Here is a 24882-nt window from a genome sequence, read left to right as displayed (position 1 = left end):
CTCTCAGACCCATTTGAGCCACGGACCACCATTTAATGACATTTAGCCTCTCAGACCCATTTGAGCCACGGACCACCATTTGATGACATTTAGCCTCTCAGACCCATTTGAGCCACGGACCACCATTTGATGACATTGAGCCTCTCAGACCTAAAACTTTGAATATTTTGTTGTCGCTGGATCAGATTCTGTCCACAACTCCGTGTTGTATTGATGTTGGTACCATTAGGAGAGATAACATGATGTCGGTACCATTAGGAGAGACAACATGATGTTGGTACCATTAGGAGAGACAACATGATGTTGGTACCATTAGGAGAGACAACATGATGTTGGTACCATTAGGAGAGACAACATGATGTTGGTACCATTAGGAGAGACAACATGATGTTGGTACCATTAGGAGAGACAACATGATGTTGGTACCATTAGGAGAGACAACATGATGTTGGTACCATTAGGAGAGACAACATGATGTTGGTACCATTAGGAGAGATAACATGATGTTGGTACCATTAGGAGAGACAACATGATGTTGGTACCATTAGGAGAGACAACATGATGTTGGTACCATTAGGAGAGACAACATGATGTTGGTACCATTAGGAGAGACAACATGATGTTGGTACCATTAGGAGAGACAACATGATGTTGGTACCATTAGGAGAGACAACATGATGTTGGTACCATTAGGAGAGACAACATGATGTTGGTACCATTAGGAGAGACAACATGATGTTGGTACCATTAGGAGAGACAACATGATGTTGGTACCATTAGGAGAGACAACATGATGTTGGTACCATTAGGAGAGACAACATGATGTTGGTACCATTAGGAGAGACAACATGATGTTGGTACCATTAGGAGAGACAACATGATGTTGGTACCATTAGGAGAGACAACATGATGTTGGTACCATTAGGAGAGACAACATGATGTTGGTACCATTAGGAGAGACAACATGATGTTGGTACCATTAGGAGAGATAACATGATGTTGGTACCATTAGGAGAGACAACATGATGTTGGTACCATTAGGAGAGACAACATGATGTTGGTACCATTAGGAGAGACAACAGATGTTGGTACCATTAGGAGACAACAGGCACACGTTGATCAAAACAACCATTATTCTACATTCTCTAATCATGTAGACATCTTGTAAACAAACTAAGTAATGCAGATGTTTAACGATAATGTAACTCTTGAGAGCGTAAAATTAAACCAAATGGACCCGTATATACGGGTCCATTTGGTTTCATGTTACGCTCTCAAGAGTTGGGGGAATAGAGGGGAGGGGAGGGGGGCCTGTGTTCTGTACCCAAAGCAGACACACACAGCGCAGCGTGTGTGTGTGTGTGTGTGTGTGTGTGTTCTGTACCCAGAGCACACACACACACAGCGCAGCGTGCGTGTGTGTGTGTGTGTGCTAGTCTGTACCCAGAGCACACACACACGCACACTGTGCTGTGTGTGTGTGTGCTCTGGGTACAGACTAGCACACACACACACACACACACACCACACACACACACAGCGCAGCGTGCGTGTGTGTGTGTGTGCTAGTCTGTACCCAGAGCGCACACACACACAGCGCAGCGTGCATGTGTGTGTGTGTGTGTGTGTGGGTGTGTGTGTGTATGTGTGTGTGTGTACTAGTCTGTACCAGAGCACACACACACAGCGCAGCGTGCGTGTCGGTGTGTGTGTGTGTGTGTCGGTGCAGCATGGCGCTCAGTGCTCCGTGCCGGTAGGAACAGCATGTCGTTCCTCGGAGCAGCGTCTCTGCGATCTGCTTCTCCCCTCGCCGCGCTGTGTCGGTCGTGAGTCGTGACCAAATGGACCAGTCCAGCATTCTGAGGAGACGAGGGCTACAGGTACCCTTAAACGGCAAAAACATGTTTTTTTTTCTACACGCAGCTGAGCAGAGAAGGAGCTTAGTTTGTATGCGTGTCTGCTGCTGCTGGTCTCTGTGTGTGTGTGTGTGTGTGTGTGTGTGTGTGTGTGTGTGTGTGTGTGTGTGTGTGTGTGTGTGTGTGTGTGTGTGTGTGTGTGTCTGTGTGTGTGTGTGTGTGTGTGTGCGTGTGCGCGCACACGCGCGCCGGATGGTAACCACAAGGTTGCCAGTTCGATCCCTGTGGGCTCCCACAGAGTTAGTGTCGAAGTGTCCTTGAGCAAGACACTGACCGCCTGATTGCTCCTGATGTGCAGGTTGGTGCCTTGCATGGTTTCCTCCACCATGTGTGTGTGAATGGGTGAATGTGATGCACACAGGTGTGTGAATGTGTGTTAATGTAATGCACAATCTATATAAAGGTGTGTGTGTGAATGGGTGAATGTAATGCACCATCTATATAAAGGTGTGTGTGTGTGTGTGTGTGTGAATGGGTTAATGTAATGCACAATCTATATAAAGGTGTGTGAATGTGTGTGTGTGAATGGGTGAATGTAATGCACAATCTATGTAAAGGTGTGTGTGTGAATGGGTGAATGTAATGCACAATCTATGTAAAGTGCCTTGGATAAAGGCACTATATAAATGCACCATTTAGCATTTATATGCATACTGAGAATTTTGTCAACACATAAAAACTAGACTAAAATGTCAGGGAGGGACTAGTGGAGAAGAGATCCAGTAGAACTAAATGTCAGGGAGGGACTAGTGGAGAAGAGATCCAGTAGAACTAAATGTCAGGGAGGGGACTAGTGGAGAGAGATCCAGTAGAACTAAATGTCAGGGAGGACTAGTGGAGAAGAGATCAGTAGAACTAAATGTCAGGGAGGGACTAGTGGAGAAGAGATCCAGTAGAACTAAATGTCAGGGAGGGACTAGTGGAGAGAGATCCAGTAGAACTAAATGTTAGGAGGGACTAGTGGAGAAGAGATCCAGTAGAACTAAATGTCAGGGAGGGACTAGTGGAGAAGAGATCCAGTAGAACTAAATGTCAGGGAGGGACTAGTGGAGAAGAGATCCAGTAGAACTAAATGTCAGGGAGGGACTAGTGGAGAAGAGATCCAGTAGAACTAAATGTTAGGGAGGGACTAGTGGAGAAGAGATCCAGTAGAACTAAATGTCAGGGAGGGACTAGTGGAGAAGAGATCCAGTAGAACTAAATGTCAGGGAGGGACTAGTGGAGAAGAGATCCAGTAGAACTAAATGTCAGGGAGGGACTAGTGGAGAAGAGATCCAGTAGAACTAAATGTCAGGGAGGGACTAGTGGAGAAGAGATCCAGTAGAACTAAATGTCAGGGAGGGACTAGTGGAGAAGAGATCCAGTAGAACTAAAAGACATGAAAGTAATTTAGTCCATTTTGTTATGCTCTGAAAATAGTCGATCTACAAGCTCACAAGGCGTCACGCTGGGACGCGTTGTGAGCTTGTAGATTTGCTATTTTTAAGTGTAAAATCAAAAAAACATTTTTTTATCCACAAAATCAACTGTAGATGTTTTCGACTCATATCTTATATTTACTCAACTAAAACTAGACTAAAACCTCAGATGACTAAAATATGACTAAAACTAAATTAAATTGTATTAAAAAGACTATGACTAAAACTACATAAAACATTGCTGTCAAAATCAACACAGGTTACAGGAGTTTGAGAAGCTTTTTGTACCAAGAGTCGCCGATAGCTTTCTGACTCTGATGCCGTTAAAAATGAACTTTAATGTCACATCACAGCTTCAACAGGTCTTCCATTCTGGACGGGAACCCCTTTTGGTGTTTTAAACATTGTTATAATTTAGCTATTGAAAAATAGCAGATCTACAAGCTCATAGCGCGCCACCGAGTGGCGCGCTACGAGCTTGTAGATCTGCTATTTTTGAAAAGTCGTTAAAATGTGGCGCAAATCATTGAATATATATTTCAGAGCGAACATTTTTTAACTAAAATATTTGCGTCCCTGGAACTACATATTTTGAGATGGGGGTCCGTGGCCCAATAGAGAGAATTCTGGGGGTCCTTGACATGAAAAAGGTTGAGCACCACTGACATAGAAACATGGGTTTTTCAGAAAAAACATTAGGATTTAGAAGCCTTTTTTTTTAAACGACCTCAGTCCAAAATGGGTTAATGTCACATCACAGCTTCAACAGGTTCGGAAAGAGGTGGGAGACTTTATTTTCTTCTTTCTTCTTATGCAAGGTCTGTGGTTTTGTTGTTTTGCAGGAAAGGGAAGTCAACCGGAATGCAAGACGAGATTAAAAACAAGTCCGATTTGTAGAGTGAACTTACGCAATGATTACAAGCAGGTCAGGAGTTTGAGATATCCGTAGGAATGAAAGTAGACGTAATCATTCCAACCACCGCTCTGTAAACTGTTCGTATGAGGAGCTGTTGGCTTTGATTTCAGCCATTATTGGTATGGGGTTCTCTGTGAAACACATCAGTGTGTGTGTGTGTGTGTGTGTGTGTGTGTGTGTGTGTGTGTGTGTGTGTGTGTGTGTGTGTGTGTGTGTGTGTGTGTGTGTGTGTGTGTGTGTGTGTGTGTGTGTGTGTGTGTGTGTGTGTGTGTGTGTGTGTGTGTGTGTGTGTGTGTGTGTGTGTGTGTGTGTGTGTCGTAATGCCGTCGTAATGGCTGATTTTGCACTTGCTGAAAATAGCCGATCTACAAGCTCACAACGCGTCATGCAAACAAGTGTAAAATGACTTACGCTGGATCTCTTCTCTTGTCCACTAGTCCCTAGTCATAGTTTTTAGTCGTCGTAGCTTAGTTTTCATGTAGTTTCCGTTTAGTTTTCGTCAGTGGAAAAAGGTAGTCGACGAACATTTTTCGATTTAGTTTTAGTCGACGAAAACAACACTGGTTGCACCGCTCAGTTCACACAGGTGTGACTTTCAGGAAAAGTGTTAGGATTTAGAAGACATTTGTAGAATGCCTTCACGGGTCTCAATGGTTTAACCCATTTAGACCCGAGGACGATTCTTCTGAATCCTGACAGTTTTCTTAAAAACTATATTTCTATGTCAGTGGATCTCAAACATTTTCATGTCAAGGACCCCCAAAAATATATGTAATCGGCCGCCGACCCCCATCTGAAAGTATGTTGTTCCGGGGACCCCCCCCCCCCCCCCCCCCCCCTATATAAGCTATATTCAAAGCTTTGCACTACATTTTCATGATTTTTCAAAAATAGCAGACCTACAAGCTGCTTGTAGATCTGCTATTTTTCAACAGCTAAAGCATAACATAATGCTTAAAACACCAAAAGGGGTTCCCGCCCAGAATGGTTTAATATGAAGTGTGAAGGGATTTGCTCTGTGCTCAGCAGCACTGCTCAGTGAAACCCTGCATTCTGTGGGCCTCATTACGCACGGCTCTCTAACATGATCACTTTGGGCAATGGCAGCTAATCTTCATGAGCCTGTGTGTGTGTGTGTGTGTGTGTGTGTGTGTGTGTGTGTGTGTGTGTGTGTGTGTGTGTGTGTGTGTGTGTGTGTGTGTGTGTGTGTGTGTGTGTGTGTGTGTGTGTGTGTGTGTGTGTGTGTGTGTGTGTGTGTGTGTGTGTGTGTGTGTGTGTGTGTGTGTGTGTGTGTGTGTGGCATGGGGAGAGAGTATGTTTAGTTGTCTCCACCAGGCCGAAGGCATGGGGAGAGAGTATGTTTAGTTGTCTCCACCAGGCCGAAGGCATGGGGAGAGAGTATGTTTAGTTGTCTCCACCAGGCCGAAGGCATGGGGAGAGAGTATGTTTAGTTGTCTCCACCAGGCCGAAGGCATGGGGAGAGAGTATGTTTAGTTGTCTCCACCAGGCCGAAGGCATGGGGAGAGAGTATGTTTAGTTGTCTCCACCAGGCCGAAGGCATGGGGAGAGAGTATGTTTTGCACTCCGTCAGTGTGTGAGGGTCTGTGTGTGTCTGTCCGTCTTTTACCAGCTAATCTCCGGCACCGTTAATCCGGTCGATGCCAAATTTTCCACACACACTCCCTGGATGCCAACGATGAACCTCTGCCCCAAATATTCCAGAACGGCCTGTTCTGAAACACATTTTTGGATATTACTCTTTCAAAGTTTGCAGGATTGTGTGTGCGTCCGTCTGTTACCAGCTAATCTCCGGCACCGTTCGATGCCAAATTTTGCACACACACTCCCTGGATGCCAACGATGAACCTCTGCCCCAATCGTTTGAGAACGGCCTGTTATAGCTCCACCAGGAGGCCGACTTTTGCAAAACACATTTTTTTATATTACTCCTCCAGATTGCAGCATGCAATTTACGTGAAATCTTTCACAGTCTTTTCTACTAGGCTGAGGAATATATCCCACCCTTTTCACACTGGCCTTTTATAGCGCCACCAACCAACTAGATTTTATCTAGTTTTGTCTTCTTTTTTTGCCTTTCAGCGATCTCCTTGTGTTTGGCACATCCTCTGTAAAAGACAGACAGGCCTGTACCAGCACATCCTCTGTAAAAGACAGAAAGGCCTGTACCAGCACATCCTCTGTAAAAGACAGAAAGGCCTGTACCAGCACATCCTCTATAAAAGACAGAAAGGCCTGTACCAGCACATCCTCCTTTAAAAGACAGAAAGGCCTGTACCAGCACATCCTCTATAAAAGACAGAAAGGCCTGTACCAGCACATCCTCCTTTAAAAGACAGAAAGGCCTGTACCAGCACATCCTCTGTAAAAGACAGAAAGGCCTGTACCAGCACATCCTCTGTAAAAGACAGAAAGGCCTGTACCAGCACATCCTCTGTAAAAGACAGAAAGGCCTATACCAGCACATCCTCTGTAAAAGACAGAAAGGCCTGTACCAGCACATCCTCTGTAAAAGACAGAAAGGCCTGTACCAGCACATCCTCTGTAAAAGACAAAGGCCTGTACCAGCACATCCTCTGTAAAAGACAGAAAGGCCTGTACCAGCACATCCTCTGTAAAAGACAGAGGCCTGTACCAGCACATCCTCTGTAAAAGACAGAAAGGCCTGTACCAGCACATCCTCTGTAAAAGACAGAAAGGCCTGTACCAGCACATCCTCTGTAAAAGACAGAAAGGCCTGTACCAGCACATCCTCTGTAAAAGACAGAAAGGCCTGTACCAGCACATCCTCTGTAAAAGACAGAAAGGCCTGTACCAGCACATCCTCTGTAAAAGACAGAAAGGCCTGTACCAGCACATCCTCTGTAAAAGACAAAGGCCTGTACCAGCACATCCTCTGTAAAAGACAGAAAGGCCTGTACCAGCACATCCTCTGTAAAAGACAGAGGCCTGTACCAGCACATCCTCTGTAAAAGACAGAAAGGCCTGTACCAGCACATCCTCTGTAAAAGACAGAAAGGCCTGTACCAGCACATCCTCTGTAAAAGACAGAAAGGCCTGTACCAGCACATCCTCTGTAAAAGACAGAAAGGCCTGTACCAGCACATCCTCTGTAAAAGACAGAAAGGCCTGTACCAGCACATCCTCTGTAAAAGACAGAAAGGCCTATACCAGCACATCCTCTGTAAAAGACAGAAAGGCCTATACCAGCACATCCTCTGTAAAAAACAAAGGCCTGTACCAGCACATCCTCTGTAAAAGACAGAGGCCTGTACCAGCGCAGCGGGCCGTCTTTTTTGATAGTTTGTTTTACTTCAGTGGCCTTCATGTTATTTCGTGCTGTTGCCGTTGGTATTCATGGCTGCCAGTTCCCACCTGATGTTGTGTGGGAGTCCAGACTGCTCCAGATCATACTGAATAACTGCTAGCTTGCATAAAGTCTTCAGACTCTGACTCAAGTCCAAGATGTACAGGTCATTGGGGTAATATCCTCCAAAGATGATGGCACCTTCTAGACGTGCTGTTGGGGAGTTTAAACTTGATATCAAACTTCCAGGAGAAAGTCTCCGGGTTTAATTTCCAAAGATCTTCTTACTGTGGCCACGAAATATGTACAGCTCTCCATTGTAGGCAAAGGCTGAATTATGTTTTTCTGGATGAGGCTGTGCAGAAGGCGTGGTCAGCCAGAGGTTGCTCTCTGTGTCAAACACTCTGATGCTGTTGTAGCCTCCGTTCATAAAGCCTCCACAAACAAACATCTTTGTCCCGATGATGGTGGCAGAGTGATCATATGAATCAGGTGGTGGCGAGCCTCTGGTTTTAATTCAAGTCCAGACCATCGTGGAGGTTGTCCAACTTGTAGAAGTCATGAGTGGATCCAGTCCGCTGGGTGTATCCTCCATGGATAAACATGACCTTCCCCAACACACAGGCTGAGTGGCCGCTCCGCGCCTCTGGAACAGTCCCAGAGACCCTGGATTTGATCCATCTGTGGGTGTCGACATCAAAGGCATAAAGTAACCTGCAGTATAAAGGTGGTACCCTGCTGCAAGTAAGTAACCCTCCCCAGATGTAGACGGTACGTTCTATCAGCACAGCTGTGTGACCGTAGCGCTGGGAGGGAACTGTTCCAGTGGACACTGGGAGCAACGTGGTCCAGCGTAAAGGCACTGTGTTGAAAACCGTCACGTCGAGCTGATTCCTGTTGTTCCATCTGTAGACGGAACAGGAGCATCCAAAGCAGTACAGCTTGTGCTGTTCAGTTCTCAGAGGTCGCTGCGAGCACCAGGACTCGGCGATAGGATAGTTGATGAATGACATCCTCTCATCTTTGACAACTCGTTATAAAGGACGTGGCTGTGACGAGGACATTGTGATGTCGCTGTGTGACGACGTCATCGCACAGAACAGCCAATCATGTTACTCCAACTGACTGTCGTCTGGAAGATGTCAACCAATCACGTTAGTCCACGTCACTGACCTCTATATTTGGGGCGTTTCATTATAGCTGGCAGACGATGTCAGAATGCTGCGTTGTGATTGGGTTTCAGAATGCTGTGTCGTGATTGGGTGTCAGAATGCTGTGTTGTGATTGGGTGTCAGAATGCTGTGTTGTGGTAGGGTGTCAGAATGCTGTGTTGTGATTGTGTGTCAGAATGCTGTGTTGTGATTGGGTGTCAGAATGCTGTGTTGTGGTAGGGTGTCAGAATGCTGTGTTGTGATTGGGCAAAAGGCCTTAACACTGCTCTCAGATCAATCTACGTGTCAGGGTTAGGGTGAACTACCAATCAGATCGATACGCCCATATATGGGACTGTTGGTTGGATCAGCTGAGCTCCACAAAATATCCAGACGCTGTCATCAGTATGACACACACACAGACGCTCACACACACGCGCACACGCTCTCTCACACACACACACACACACACACATGCACGCGCACACACACGCGCTCACACACACGCACACACACGCTCACACACACACACACACACGCTCACACACATGCACAGCATATGCCAGGTGTTATCTGTGAATTTAGGTAGATACATAGACATTTATAGTGTTGTGTGATTGGATGGGAGGCATATATAGATTTATATTGTGTTGTGTTTTGTTGTGATTGTGGCTGGCTCTGTGGCTGATTGTGATTCCCGTTGCAATCAGAACTATACAGCCTCACTCCCAATCTTCCCCCAGCCGTAGTCTGAAAACCCACATCCTCAGACTCCATCTTAGCCTGTAGCACTTGCCATAGCCGTAACGACCTTACAGGCCTATGCAAAGGCTCAATTTATGTAACTTAGAGAGCATTTTATGTAGACATAGCACTCTTAGCATAGCATAGCATAGCACTCATAGTTCCAACTTTCAATGCCAATAATCACTAATCACAGTTATTTCGGCTATGTGACAATTAATCGTCAATTTAACACATTTCATGCTATCCCGAGAAAAGCTAGTATTACCATTTCAGCCAAACACGAGAACCTCAGATTTGATAAAACATCATTAATCATTAATCCAGCTGTAAAATAATAATATGTTTACCTTTATATATTCATCAGTTGAGTATTGGTGTGTGTGTGTGTGTGTGTGTGTGTGTGTGTGTGTGTGTGTGTGTGTGTGTGTGTGTGTGTGTGTGTGTGTGTGTGTGTGTGTGTGTGTGTGTGTGTGTGTGTGTGTGTGTGTGTGTGTGTGTGTGTGTGTGTGTGTGTGTGTGGGGGGGTTTATGCATGTACTATAATGTGTACTATGTAAACTCTTCCTTTCCTTTTACCAACCATTCAGGTGCATTTTTTTTTTGGGGGGGACCCCAAAATAATTTGGCGACCATCTGGGGGGTCGCGACCCACGGGTTGAGAACCCCTGCTCTATTGCATACGACGAATGATAATGGCTAAAGCGCTTACAAACTTTTGACCTGATTTAGTTTTTGTTTGTTTGTTTATTGATGCGTGAACTCTGGATTGCAGGCAAAAGGTCACTGTCTAGACGGAAATAAATCACACCCGTGTGAAGTGAGGGGCACTCTTATCATCATGCATCATCATTACATCATCTCATTCCGGCCAATCAGAATTCACGTCCTCACCTTCGTCTTCAATGTTTGTGTTTACACAAACACTCAAAACTGTTTTCATTGTCAACAGCATTTACTGTTTGTGTTGTGGGACAACATGTGGCTTACATACACCACAAGCTGGACATAAGAGGAGCCCTCAATAAAATAAAGTTTCTATTTTTTGTAATGTTTTTGTTGAGGGCTCTTAGCTCCTCCCATGCCCAGCTTTCCGTGTTTGTGTGAACACGAACATTGAAGACAGAAAAGTGAAATCGCCAAAAGTGATTGGCCCAAATTACATTTGTGATGATTTGATTGGCTGAGCACACACAGTATGTGAGATATGATGAGGTACGATGATAAGAGCGCCCCTCACTTTTTTCATAATTTTTCATTAACTGGTGAAATATGCTTTGCATCCCAGAGAGGGGCGACTGTGGCTCAGGAGGTAGAGCAGGTCGTCCAATGATCCATGGGTCGGCGGTTCGAATGCCGGCTCCTCCTGTCTACATGTCGAAGTGTCCTTCATGGGCAAGACACTGAACCTCAAATTGCTCCCGATGTGCTGGTTGGTGCCTTGCATGGCTTCCGCCGCAATCGGTGTATGAATGTGTGTGTGAATGGGTGAATGTAATGCACCATCTATGTAAAGGTGTGTGAATGTGTGTGTGAATGGGTGAATGTAATGCACAATCTATGTAAAGGTGTGTGAATGTGTGTGTGAATGGGTGAATGTAATGCACAATCTATGTAAAGGTGTGTGAATGTGTGTGTGAATGGGTGAATGTAATGCACCATCTATGTAAAGGTGTGTGAATGTGTGTGTGTGAATGGGTGAATATAATGCACAATCTATGTAAAGGTGTGTGAATGTGTGTGTGAATGGGTGAATGTAATGCACAATCTATGTAAAGGTGTGTGAATGTGTGTGTGAATGGGTGAATGTAATGCACAATCTATGTAAAGGTGTGTGAATGTGTGTGTGAATGGGTGAATGTAATGCACAATCTATGTAAAGCGCCTTGGATAAAGGCGCTATATAAATGCACCATTTACCATTTATTTACCAGAGTCTCACAGCTGTTTGTTGAGGATGGCAATTATTATGAATAATGTAATGGACACTCACTCCCCTCTGGTGGTATCTTAGTGCAACTGCACGCATGTCCATGGAAAAAGGACTGCAAACTGTTAATCGTCCTAACTTGTGGCTGACACTCTGTTAATCGTCCCAACTTGTGGCTGACACTCTGTTAATCGTCCTAACTTGTGGCTGACACTCTGTTAATCGTCCCAACTTGTGGCTGACACTCTGTTAATCGTCCTAACTTGTGGCTGACACTCTGTTAATCGTCCTAACTTGTGGCTGACACTCTGTTAATCGTCCTAACTTGTGGCTGACACTCTGTTAATCGTCCTAACTTGTGGCTGACACTCTGTTAATCGTCCTAACTTGTGGCTGACACTCTGTTAATCGTCCTAACTTGTGGCTGACACTCTGTTAATCGTCCTAACTTGTGGCTGACACTCTTGATGATGGCATCAATTTACACGGTGTTTTCTCTCCGACATACACATGGATTCAAGTTCTCAGTCTCGCCACGATTGATGTCAGTCATTCGTAGAAGTTCAGTCTTCTATAGGAGTGTGTCCTGCACCAAAACATATGCCAATCTATAAGCAAGCAAACAAACAAACAAAAAATATGCCAATCTACAAGCTTACAACACGTCGCAGATTGGCATATGTTCGGTTATTAGTTGTTTCTGGTCTTCCAGAAAATTATTTCATAACTTAATAATAGTTAATGCCTCAATCTGCAATCTCCTCAACTGGTATGGCTGTATGGCTATACCAGAACATCATCATTTTACATGTCAGTACTTGGCCTAGGAACATTTTTCAGTGGTGAGATTTTATTTTATTTTACATCAAATCTATACCTTTTACACGCCAACGTCACGCCATGCTTAACCCATTCTGGGCGGGAACCCCTTTTGGTGTTTTAAAGCATTGTTATACTTTTAGCTATTGAAAAATAGCAGATCTACAAGCTCATAGCGCGGCACCGAGTGCCGCACTATGAGCTTGTAGGTCTGCTATTTTTGAAAAATCGTGAAAATGTAGTGCAAATCCTTGAATATACTTTCAGAGCGAACGTTTTTAACTCAAATCTTTGCTTCCCTGGAACAACATATTTTCAGATGGGGGTCGGTGGCCAAATACAGATAATCTTGGGGGTCCTTGACATGAAAATGTTTGAGAACCATAGAAACACAGGTTTCTATGTCAACTGTCAGGATTTAGAAGGCATTTGTAGAATTGTTCCCAGGTCTAAATGTAAACACGTCTTTCTCTTCTCATTCACAGAAGGAGCTGAGTCTTCCACGGAGAGGCAGTGTGTGAGTACTTTCAATACTTTAATACTTTACTACTTCAGTACTTCAGTATAAGTATCCAGGCCTGGACGTCATGGCCACTTGACGTACAGGGCAAATGCCCGGTGGGCCACCCAATGAATGGGCCGTCTCCCCCTCCCCCCCATTGAATGGGCCGTCTCCCCCTCCCCCCCATTGAATGGGCCCTCCCCCCCCCCCCTCCCCCTCTCCCCCCCCCCCCCCCATTGCTTTAATATGTCTTTGCACATGGAGGGATGTGTTTCAGTATAAAAGTGGTGGTATTTGGTCTTGCTAGTTTGTGTGTGCGCCTCAACAGAGCTGGGCGGTAGACTATCTGCTGGCCGGTGGCGGTGGGCCGGTCTGGGCCAAATGGGCCGGTGGCGGTGGGCCGGTCTGGGCCAAATGGGCCGGTGGCGGTGGGCCGGTCTGGGCCAAATGTCAGGGCCGAATTTTTTACCAATTCCAGCCCTGCAAGTGTCGTTACTACTGGGGTCACATCATCAGTGTTCACGTAACTCTGAGAGTGTTCAGCTCATTCTCTGATATGTGTTTAACTCTGAGAGTGTTCAGCTCATTGTGTTTAACTCTGAGAGTGTTCAGCTCATTGTGTTTAACTCTGAGAGTGTTCAGCTCATTGTGTTTAACTCTGAGAGTGTTCAGCTCATTGTGTTTAACTCTGAGAGTGTTCAGCTCATTGTGTTTAACTCTCAGAGTGTTCAGCTCATTGTGTTTAACTCTGAGAGTGTTCAGCTCATTCTCTGATATGTGTTTAACTCTGAGAGTGTTCAGCTCATTGTGTTTAACTCTGAGAGTGTTCAGCTCATTGTGTTTAACTCTGAGAGTGTTCAGCTCATTGTGTTTAACTCTGAGAGTGTTCAGCTCATTGTGTTTAACTCTGAGAGTGTTCAGCTCATTGTGTTTAACTCTGAGAGTGTTCAGCTCATTGTGTTTAACTCTGAGAGTGTTCAGCTCATTGTGTTTAACTCTGAGAGTGTTCAGCTCATTGTGTTTAACTCTGAGAGTGTTCAGCTCATTGTGTTTAACTCTGAGAGTGTTCAGCTCATTGTGTTTAACTCTCAGAGTGTTCAGCTCATTGTGTTTAACTCTGAGAGTGTTCAGCTCATTGTGTTTAACTCTGAGAGTGTTCAGCTCATTGTGTTTAACTCTGAGAGTGTTCAGCTCATTGTGTTTAACTCTGAGAGTGTTCAGCTCATTGTGTTTAACTCTGAGAGTGTTCAGCTCATTGTGTTTAACTCAGAGTGTTCAGCTCATTGTGTTTAACTCAGAGTGTTCAGCTCATTGTGTTTAACTCAGAGTGTTCAGCTCATTGTGTTTAACTCAGAGTGTTCAGCTCATTGTGTTTAACTCAGAGTGTTCAGCTCATTGTGTTTAACTCAGAGTGTTCAGCTCATTGTGTTTAACTCAGAGTGTTCAGCTCATTGTGTTTAACTCAGAGTGTTCAGCTCATTGTGTTTAACTCTGAGAGTGTTCAGCTCATTGTGTTTAACTCTGAGAGTGTTCAGCTCATTGTGTTTAACTCTGAGAGTGTTCAGCTCATTGTGTTTAACTCTGAGAGTGTTCAGCTCATTGTGTTTAACTCTGAGAGTGTTCAGCTCATTGTGTTTAACTCTGAGAGTGTTCAGCTCATTGTGTTTAACTCTGAGAGTGTTCAGCTCATTGTGTTTAACTCTGAGAGTGTTCAGCTCATTGTGTTTAACTCAGAGTGTTCAGCTCATTGTGTTTAACTCTGAGAGTGTTCAGCTCATTGTGTTTAACTCTGAGAGTGTTCAGCTCATTGTGTTTAACTCTGAGAGTGTTCAGCTCATTGTGTTTAACTCTGAGAGTGTTCAGCTCATTCTCTGACGTCATTGTTTCTGTCAAAAAACATATGCAAATTAGATTAACCCATTTAGGCCGATTCTACAAATGTCTTCTAAATCGTGACAGTTTTCTGAAAAACCTCATGTTTCTATATCAGTGGTTTTCAAAATATTTTATATCAAGGACCCTCAGAATTATCTGTAATTGACCGCCGACCCCCATCTCAAAATATGTTTTTTCCAGGCAGGGACCTCCCCCAGAAGCAAAGATTTGAGTTAAAAACGTTCACTCTGAAAGAATATATTTTCAAAGATTTGCGTCACATTTTAACGTTTTTAAACAAATAGCAGACCTACAAGCTAGATCTGCTATTTTTCAATAGCTAAAGCATAACATAATGCTTAAAACACCAACAGGGGTTCATAACATAATGCTTAAAACACCAACAGGGGTTCATAACATAATGCTTAAAACACCAACAGGGGTTCATAACATAATGCTTAAAACACCAACAGGGGTTCATAACATAATGCTTAAAACACCAACAGGGGTTCATAACATAATGCTTAAAACACCAACAGGGGTTCTAAAGCATAACATAATGCTTAAAACACCAACAGGGGTTCATAACATAATGCTTAAAACACCAACAGGGGTTCATAACATAATGCTTAAAACACCAACAGGGGTTCATAACATAATGCTTAAAACACCAACAGGGGTTCATAACATAATGCTTAAAACATGCTGGGAGTGTAGGAGGTGGAGGAGGTGGGAGTGGAGGAGGTGGAGGAGGTGGGAGTGGAGGAGGTGGAGGAGGTGGGAGTGGAGGAGGTGGAGGAGGTGGGAGTGGAGGAGGTGGGAGTGGAGGAGGTGGAGGAGGTGGGAGTGGAGGAGGTGGGAGGTGGAGGAGGTGGGAGTGGAGGAGGTGGAGGAGGTGGGAGTGGAGGAGGTGGGAGTGGAGGAGGCCACACTGTGCAAAAAGCATGGAATACGGATGTGTATATTACAGGAAACTCCCGTTAAACTTTCCAACCAACTCCGGTAAACTCCCGAATTGTACCATCACACCTGTATATTACTGTATATTAACTGTATATGCTGCTAAACTTGAGGTTTACGGGCAAAATACAGTGCCTATAATTGCCCGTTAACTCGTCTTTTCACGCAGTGCCAGTTTGTCAGTGTCTGAGGACCAATGGAAGCAGAGCTCTGTGTCTCAGTGTCTGAGGACCAATGGAAGCAGAGCTCTGTGTCTCAGTGTCTGAGGACCAATGGAAGCAGAGCTCTGTGTGTCTCAGTGTCTGAGGACCAATGGAAGCAGAGCTCTGTGTGTCTCAGTGTCTGAGGACCAATGGAAGCAGAGCTCTGTGTGTCTCAGTGTCTGAGGACCAATGGAAGCAGAGCTCTGTGTGTCTCAGTGTCTGAGGACCAATGGAAGCAGAGCTCTGTGTGTCTCAGTGTCTGAGGACCAATGGAAGCAGAGCTCTGTGTCTCAGTGTCTGAGGACCAATGGAAGCAGAGCTCTGTGTGTCTCAGTGTCTGAGGACCAATGGAAGCAGAGCTCTATAACAGAGCTCTATAACAGAGCTCTATATCAGAGCTCAGTGTCTGAGGACCAATGGAAGCAGAGCTCTGTTTGTCTCAGTGTCTGAGGACCAATGGAAGCAGAGCTCTGTGTCTCAGTGTCTGAGGACCAATGGAAGCAGAGCTCTGTGTGTCTCAGTGTCTGAGGACCAATGGAAGCAGAGCTCTGTGTCTCAGTGTCTGAGGACCAATGGAAGCAGAGCTCTGTGTCTCAGTGTCTGAGGACCAATGGAAGCAGAGCTCTATAAGCAGAGAGCCGTGTTTAAATGGACCACCTTGTTGTGGGAAGGAGGCGTGATTGGACTATGGAAGTGTGACGTAATGATCAGCTGACATGTGAATGACGAATAGGAAGCTAGTATAGGCTGATTGACAGCTGATTACAGCCAAACAGCTGATTACAGCTGAGGCGTGCAGCCTCCCATGTCCCTGTATTAACTAACTATGTGCTCATTTTTATATTTTATTTAAGTTGAATTGGAGCAAATCTCTCTCTACGTCGTCTTCAGACGAGCCCTCCATCGGCGTCTCCAGTCATCTCGGTTCTCCATACATCTGGCCAGCTCATTTGTGCTTTCTGCACCCGCATCTTTCTTTAGTACGTCCACGTAGGTAGGTGTGGGATGTCCTCTCCATCGATGCCCGTGTGTTGGTTCCCACAGTACAAGCTTTTTGGCCGGGAGTTCTTGGTGTCGGTGGCAGTGGCCAGCTAGTCTCATCCTCCTTACTGCTATCTTCTCTGATACACTTGGTAATGCCCCGTACAGCTAGTCTCATCCTCCTTACTGCTATCTTCTCTGATACACTTGGTAATGCCCCGTAAAAAAAAGTAGTTATCATGAAACATGCGTAAGGTAAGAACGTAACAGTGGAATAGCTATATAATGAAACTATACTATACTAGTGTATACAACTAGAATTTCGCCGCCCTTCGGGCGGCTCATCCTAGTTCCGTTGCAGCGCAATGGGAAGAAGGAAAGTGCGAGATTTGACAGACTCCACTTCATGTTTCAGCTGTGTTTTTAAACCCAGTATTGTGCCCTTCACATGTATTAACGGATGGGTATTATTATTATTTGTTGTATTTTATTTTCACATCAAAGCAAATTAAATTAAATTAAAATAAGCACACATGAAACTGCTTTTTACTGTTTTTGTTTACTTACAATAAGTTACTGTTTCTGGAAACCAAAAGATGTTGAGAATGGAGCAGAACATACTGTAGTATATTTTTGTGGGGACCTTGACTGCATTATAGTAGGCCTACAATCTTTTGGATTGCAGTGACCCCACATTGTTTCTTCGGGAACAATGTTTGTAGTTACAATGAGGGCTACATGAGCCGAAGGGAGAGAAACACGTCGCCTCTCTCCAGTCCGTGCGTATGGTGCTGCTGGTGGCTGAATAACAACGGATCGCATCGCTGACTGACATAAACGCACAGTTACAATTCAGAGGCACTTCAATAAGAAAACTCAACTAATAACGCTTGTGTGTGTTAATCTGCCCGATGCTGACGTTAGTATATAATGTTTAGATTGTTTTCCTCTTGTACATGCGTTTGTGGGCACAGTGGCAGGGGGTGAAAAGCCGATTTGTCCCATGGTGTGCACTGCGCAACTGTGCAGTGTAAAACATGCTGAAATCAAACCACACACACACACACACACACACACACACACACACACACACAGTCACTCAGTCACAAATCCTCCACAGTGTGATTACGTGTCTGCAGTGACACTGATGCGAGGTTACAATGAGTCCGTGGTGTGGTGAGACTGGGAAAGGAATAATGCGCGGAAGAGCTTGGCATCCGACTGCGCGCGTTGTGTCGATGAGATGGGCGCGTTGGGAAATACCGCACCGAAGCACACTCGCCTATTAGTTTGCATTGCATTTGCACAGTGCGCTCAGTGCGATATTTCCGAACGTGGCCGTTGTGTGTGTGTGGGTGTGTGTGTGTGGCTGGCTGGCCTGTGTTTTGCTGCGTGGGGATCGCCATGTGAGGGGGCTAGCCAATAAGGGCCCTGTGTTGCATGTGGAGAATTGTGTAGGTTAGTGTGTGTGGTGTAGCCGAACGGGGTGGTGAGAACATGAGGGGGATGTAGCACAGCAATCGGTGACCCCTACATTAAGCTGTGTTGCTCCCAACATGCAGTGCAAATGCGTGTTGTAGCAACCGTAGCCAATGGGAAAACAGGATGCAGTGTTGCCAGGTCCGCGAATTGTAAGCGAGTTGTAAGTAGCGTGTTGAATGGCATTTTTTCTGGGCTTGTTTTCATAGACCTGGCAACAAATTAGGCGGGGGTGTCGGTGCTTGTGGCGTGTTTGTGTTTATTATTGATATTGATATTGTTTGTGAGTCTGGACGGGAGGCGGCTTTAGTGGCAGTGCAATGACAATTTTTACGCGGGTGATGTTGAGTGTGGGCGTGCTGCGCGACATGAGGAGATAGCCATGGATCGACGCGGAGGGTAAGTATGTGACGTGTTAGTGTGTTTAGTGGGTTGTTGCAGTGTGTGTTGCAGTGTGTCAGTGACGTAGTAGCTGGTGCCTTTTTACTGGGTGCGAACAGCGTTTTGGGCACACCTTTTCAATTGTATAATAGATGCAATTCTAGTGCTCAAAACTATTAATTCTAGTACTCAAAACTATAGAGCGTCGCAGTCCCGCCTCCTACCATGGACCAGTCCCGCCTCCTACCATGGACCAGTCCCGCCTCCTACCATGGACCAGTCCCGCCTCCTACCATGGACCAGTCCCGCCTCCTACCCTGGACCAGTCCCGCCTCCTACCATGGACCAGTCCCGCCTCCTACCATGGACCAGTCCCGCCTCCTACCATGGACCAGTCCCGCCTCCTACCATGGACCAGTCCCGCCTCCTACCATGGACCAGTCCCGCCTCCTACCCTGGACCAGTCCCGCCTCCTACCATGGACCAGTCCCGCCTCCTACCATGGACCAGTCCCGCCTCCTACCATGGACCAGTCCCGCCTCCTACCATGGACCAGTCCCGCCTCCTACCATGGACCAGTCCCGCCTCCTACCATGGACCAGTCCCGCCTCCTACCCTGGACCAGTCCCGCCTCCTACCATGGACCAGTCCCGCCTCCTACCATGGACCAGTCCCGCCTCCTACCCTGGACCAGTCCCGCCTCCTACCCTGGACCAGTCCCGCCTCCTACCCTGGACCAGTCCCGCCTCCTACCATGGACCAGTCCCGCCTCCTACCATGGACCAGTCCCGCCTCCTACCCTGGACCAGTCCCGCCTCCTACCCTGGACCAGTCCCGCCTCCTACCCTGGACCAGTCCCGCCTCCTACCCTGGACCAGTCCCGCCTCCTACCCTGGACCAGTCCCGCCTCCTACCCTGGACCAGTCCCGCCTCCTACCCTGGACCAGTCCCGCCTCCTACCCTGGACCAGTCCCGCCTCCTACCCTGGACCAGGAAATGAAACCCAATGCATTATTCTCATAGACATTTCTTAAAGTATTTATTTAAAGACGGTTACGCCGCGGACAAAGCCAACTCGAGTCGTGACAACTCATGACAACACAAACAATATTTTGGACCAAACAAATAATTACAAAGAAGAAAAAAACGGCAGGTTACAACACTTTTTTTGTTGTTTTTCTTCTTTGTAATTATTTGTTTGGTCCAAAATATTGTTTGTGTTGTCATGAGTAGGGCTGGGTGCAATAACCGCAATATCGCCATACCGCCGGTATACAACGCATACCGCGGTATCGGGTTCGTTACCGCGGTTTTTTAAAAAAAAATGTTTTTTTATTTATTTTGTTTAAGTTTTTTTTGTGCGTGCTGTTCTGGCGCCCTAGGTTCTAACCCTAACCCTAACCCTAGTTCTAACCCTAACCCTGGGTTCTAGGCCTAAGTGCATATGGTTGATATGAAATAAAGTGTATCATAATAAACAGTGAGGCTCAGTCAGTCTAATCATATGCCAGCAACACCAGAGGGAGTTCAACAAACCATGTGCAACCCAGATTCGGCACAAACAAGTATTGATTGATTGATTGATTGAACTATTTATTAACAGTTTGCAGAATTACAGTAGCCTACATTTCAAGCACAACTCAATACAAAGACTGTTAACTGCGAGTGGACAACCCAATAAAGCATTACACTTGTTTACAAGAGGGTCCACCTAAATTAATTTCACTCCTATGCCACAAAAATGTGGAACGCCCTACCAACTGTCATTAAGACATGTAAATCCCTTGACTCCACCCACCCCTTTTCCCCCTCACTGTATATGTTTTTCCCCCTTTTTACCTCCTTTATGATGATTTCCTGTTTTTGGCTTTATAGAAGTGTATAGTGTACAAAATGTTATGATGAATTGAACAAGGTGGACCCTCTTGTAAACAAGTGTAATGCTTTATGGTGTCGTCCACTCACAGAGTAACAGTTAACAGTTTTTGTATTGAGTTGTGCAAATGTACTGTAAACTGTTAATACAAACTTAAATCAATCAATCAAGCAATAATGTTAACTCATGGCTTGGGGACTGGGGAGGCGCGCAGTTGCTGCGTGGTGTGGAGCGGCTGGAAGTTGAACCTTTCAATTCATCATATATTAAATCTATCAGTTAACTTGGAATTTGTTTAATATGTTTAAGATTTTAGGTTCCATGATGAGGGGACGTTTTTGAATGGTGGTGTTTGTTTCATGCGATGCGCTGCTGAGCGGGCATTTCATTGGAGTGAGAATGGTTGCCATTGCGATTCCAAGTGAGACAGTGTGCGGGATTCTTTTTTTCTCTACTTCTCAGTTCCAGTTATCCGACGCACCTGTCCATTGTAGGTGTGCAGAAGGACTTTTTCTTATAGTCAGTCAAAAGATAAAAACAGTTCTGTCCGTCCTGTCTGTACAGCTCTCTCTCTCTCCCTCCCTCTCCCCCTTTCTCTTCTCTCGCTGACAGACATCAATACAAAGTTGAAACCGTTACGATGCGCCATTATCCATAGGCTACAGCCTAATGTCTCTCTCTCTCTCTCCCTTTCTCTTCTCGTCTCTCGCTGACAGACATCAATACAAAGTTGAAACCTGTTACCTACGATGCGCCCTTATCCATAGGCTACACGTTTAGCCTAATCTTTCTCTCTCTCTCTCTGACGGTCTGAGCAATGCACGATGCACCTGGCTGTTACAATAGCGCGAGGTATTAATATTCTCTCAAAACAAAGTCGGACAATGTTTTAAATTAGGCTACTCCAAACCAGACCCACCTATAAATGTTGTCTGTTGTGACATCAATGGGATCGCAGGAAAAAGACGCTCAACACAACTTGTCTTGATCTGAAATGATGTTAAATCCGTTCGCTTTTTTATTTCTTTTTTTAACAGCGGGCTGCGGGAGATGTCTGACGCAGTTGATTTGATTGACACCCGAACACGTGTTGCGGCATTGACATGCCAATCTTTCCTTAATAAAACTGTAGTCCATAATATCCGTTCCAAAACTCTGTTTGCCTGCACCCCCTGTTACCTCCTCCTGATAGCCAACACCCCCCCCCCAACGCCCAGAATGGTTTATTTGGCCCAAAAGGATTTATATATATTATAATCACACAATCAAAGTCCGGATCGTTTGCAGCTGGGGTTAAAATTGCCTCGCGCTGCGCAAGGGTCTTCTTCACAATAGCGCTGTTGTGGATTTAATTTTGGTAAACTGGATAACAACAGAAACACGTGGAAAAGCTATATGAGTCGTCTTGTCTGTTGTCTCTGTAACGGTGCCACTGTGTGTGTGTGTGTGTGTGTGTGTGTGTGTGTGTGTGTGTGTGTGTGTGTGTGTGTGTGTGTGTGTGTGTGTGTGTGTGTGTGTGTGTGTGTGTGTGTGTGTGTGTGTGTGTGTGTGTGTGTGTGTGTGTGTGTGTGTGTGTGTGTGTGTGTGTGAGCGAGCTGTGAGGGGAGGCCGCCGCGGCCGCGCATGGAGGAGGAATGACACTGGAACTGCACTAAAGACACACAGCTGCTCTATACATCTCCGTATACGGTGTTTTACCGGATTTTGCAGACCTGCTCTAACATCTCCATACACGGTGTTCCACCGGACTAAATAACACTATATTCGCGCGGGGGGGGGGGGGTGGGGTAATTATCGCCATACCGGCGGTATGGGGGCCGACAATAACCGCGGTAATAAAAATCCCATACCGCCCCAGCCCTAGTCATGAGTTGTCACGACTCGAGTTGGCTTTGTCCGCGGCGTAACCGTCTTTAAATAAATACTTTAAGAAATGTCTATGAGAATAATGCATTGGGTTTCATTTCCTGGTCCAGGGTAGGAGGCGGGACTGCGACGCTCTATAGTCATAAGTGGTGGTAGCAAAACAATGTTTGTGTTTACACATGTTAGTGTTTACACATGTTTGTTTACACATGTTAGTGTTTACACATGTTAGTGTACACATGTTAGTGTTTACACATGTTAGTGTTTACACATGTTTGTGTTTACACATGTTTGTGTTTACACACATGTTAGTGTTTACACACATGTTAGTGTTTACACATGTTTGTGTTTACACACATGTTAGTGTTTACACATGTTTGTGTTTACACATGTTAGTGTTTACACACATGTTAGTGTTTACACACATGTTAGTGTTTACACATGTTAGTGTTTACACATGTTAGTGTTTACACACATGTTAGTGTTTACACACATGTTAGTGTTTACACACATGTTAGTGTTTACACATGTTAGTGTTTACACATGTTAGTGTACACATGTTAGTGTTTACACATGTTAGTGTTTACACATGTTTGTGTTTACACATGTTTGTGTTTACACACATGTTAGTGTTTACACACATGTTAGTGTTTACACATGTTTGTGTTTACACACATGTTAGTGTTTACACACATGTTAGTGTTTACACATGTTAGTGTTTACACATGTTAGTGTTTACACATGTTAGTGTTTACACATGTTTGTGTTTACACACATGTTAGTGTTTACACACATGTTAGTGTTTACACACATGTTAGTGTTTACACACATGTTAGTGTTTACACATGTTAGTGTTTACACATGTTAGTGTACACATGTTAGTGTTTACACATGTTAGTGTTTACACATGTTAGTGTTTACACATGTTAGTGTTTACACATGTTAGTGTTTACACATGTTTGTGTTTACACACATGTTAGTGTTTACACACATGTTAGTGTTTACACACATGTTAGTGTTTACACACATGTTAGTGTTTACACATGTTAGTGTTTACACATGTTAGTGTACACATGTTAGTGTTTACACATGTTAGTGTTTACACATGTTAGTGTTTACACATGTTTGTGTTTACACACATGTTAGTGTTTACACACATGTTAGTGTTTACACACATGTTAGTGTTTACACATGTTAGTGTTTACACATGTTAGTGTTTACACATGTTTGTGTTTACACATGTTAGTGTTTACACACATGTTAGTGTTTACACACATGTTAGTGTTTACACATGTTAGTGTTTACACACATGTTAGTGTTTACACACATGTTAGTGTTTACACACATGTTAGTGTTTACACATGTTAGTGTTTACACACATGTTAGTGTTTACACACATGTTTGTGTTTACACATGTTTTGTTTGTGTTTACACATGTTTGTGTTTACACATGTTTGTGTTTACACATGTTTTGTTTGTGTTTACACATGTTTTGTTTGTGTTTACACTAGATACTGACATTTTGTCGGGACTCCCGCGGGACACGGGATTCCCGCGGGATTCCCGTGGGATGGGATTCATATTTTTATTAATCCCGTGATCGGGACGGGACGGGAATGAAAGTCAACGGGAGCGTGCAGGAGCGTGAATGACGTGGTCGTGCTGCCAAGTTCCAACCAAAAGAACAGAAGCACCCATTTTTTTTGAAGTCATCTTTCTGTGAGCCAACACTCTTTTCACTTGCTGACGCAAATCAAAAGAACTACATACATAGTTACCCATAATCCAGCAGTGCTAGTGCTTCCACAACACAAAAACCTCCTCCATGCAATCCAGTCGGGCTGGACGTCTTATACAGTTTTATATGAAGACATCGCAATGCGGCCGTGTATGATTCTGCATCGCGCCGGTGCTGTGATTTAATCGATTATTTATAGCCAGATCATCCTGATGCATTTGTTTCCCCTGGCAGTGGCAACGTTGCAACTTTCAATTGTGATGCTACGTTAGCTACATGCTAACGCTGTTGCTGTTAGCTAGCTCCCTGAACAGCTGTCTGAGCGAATGTTCTACAATACATCGTCTCCCTTCTTTCTCCCAAACGAGTCCCATACACCAGTGGTTCCTAAACATTTTCATGTCAAGGACCCCTAAATCGACATTTATTAGCCCGCGGACCCCCATTTGAAAAGATGCCAGGGGCAGGGATCCCCATAAGAGAAGATTTTTTTATTACGGTTCTAGCTGTGATTCTCAACCATTTTAATTTCAAGGACCCCCAGTTTGACATGCATTAGTCTACGGACCCCCATTTAATGGCATTTTTATCGCTGGGACCCCCAAATTATATTGTAAAATCAATGTTAATTTAACTCTGAGTGTACAAATGGAAAATTTGGTTCCATTTGTACACTCCCATAACATCCTTTGTTACAGACCCATAAGGGTCCATTTGTTTCCAAACTATTATTTAACTGGGTACCCCCTGGAACTCTCACGGACCCCTGGGAACCACTGCCATACACATAGACTTGTACACT

General features: G+C 44.8%; 1 protein-coding gene across 1 annotated transcript in view; it reads left to right on the top strand.

Annotated features, from left to right (window-relative positions):
- Nucleotides 1–24882, top strand: part of mast4 (microtubule associated serine/threonine kinase family member 4) — a 218508-nt gene that overhangs the window by 56060 nt on the left and 137566 nt on the right. The window contains exon 5 of the mRNA XM_079525304.1: nt 12705–12736. Within this exon, the coding sequence (XP_079381430.1) occupies nt 12705–12736 (32 nt within the window). The remainder of the gene's footprint in view (nt 1–12704; nt 12737–24882) is intronic.

Source organism: Electrona antarctica (assembly GCF_951216825.1).
Source record: "Electrona antarctica genome assembly, chromosome: 16".
Classification (NCBI taxonomy): Eukaryota; Metazoa; Chordata; class Actinopteri; order Myctophiformes; family Myctophidae; genus Electrona; species Electrona antarctica.
Note: the sequence above shows the minus strand (reverse complement) of the source record. Positions and strands in the feature narration are given on the sequence as shown.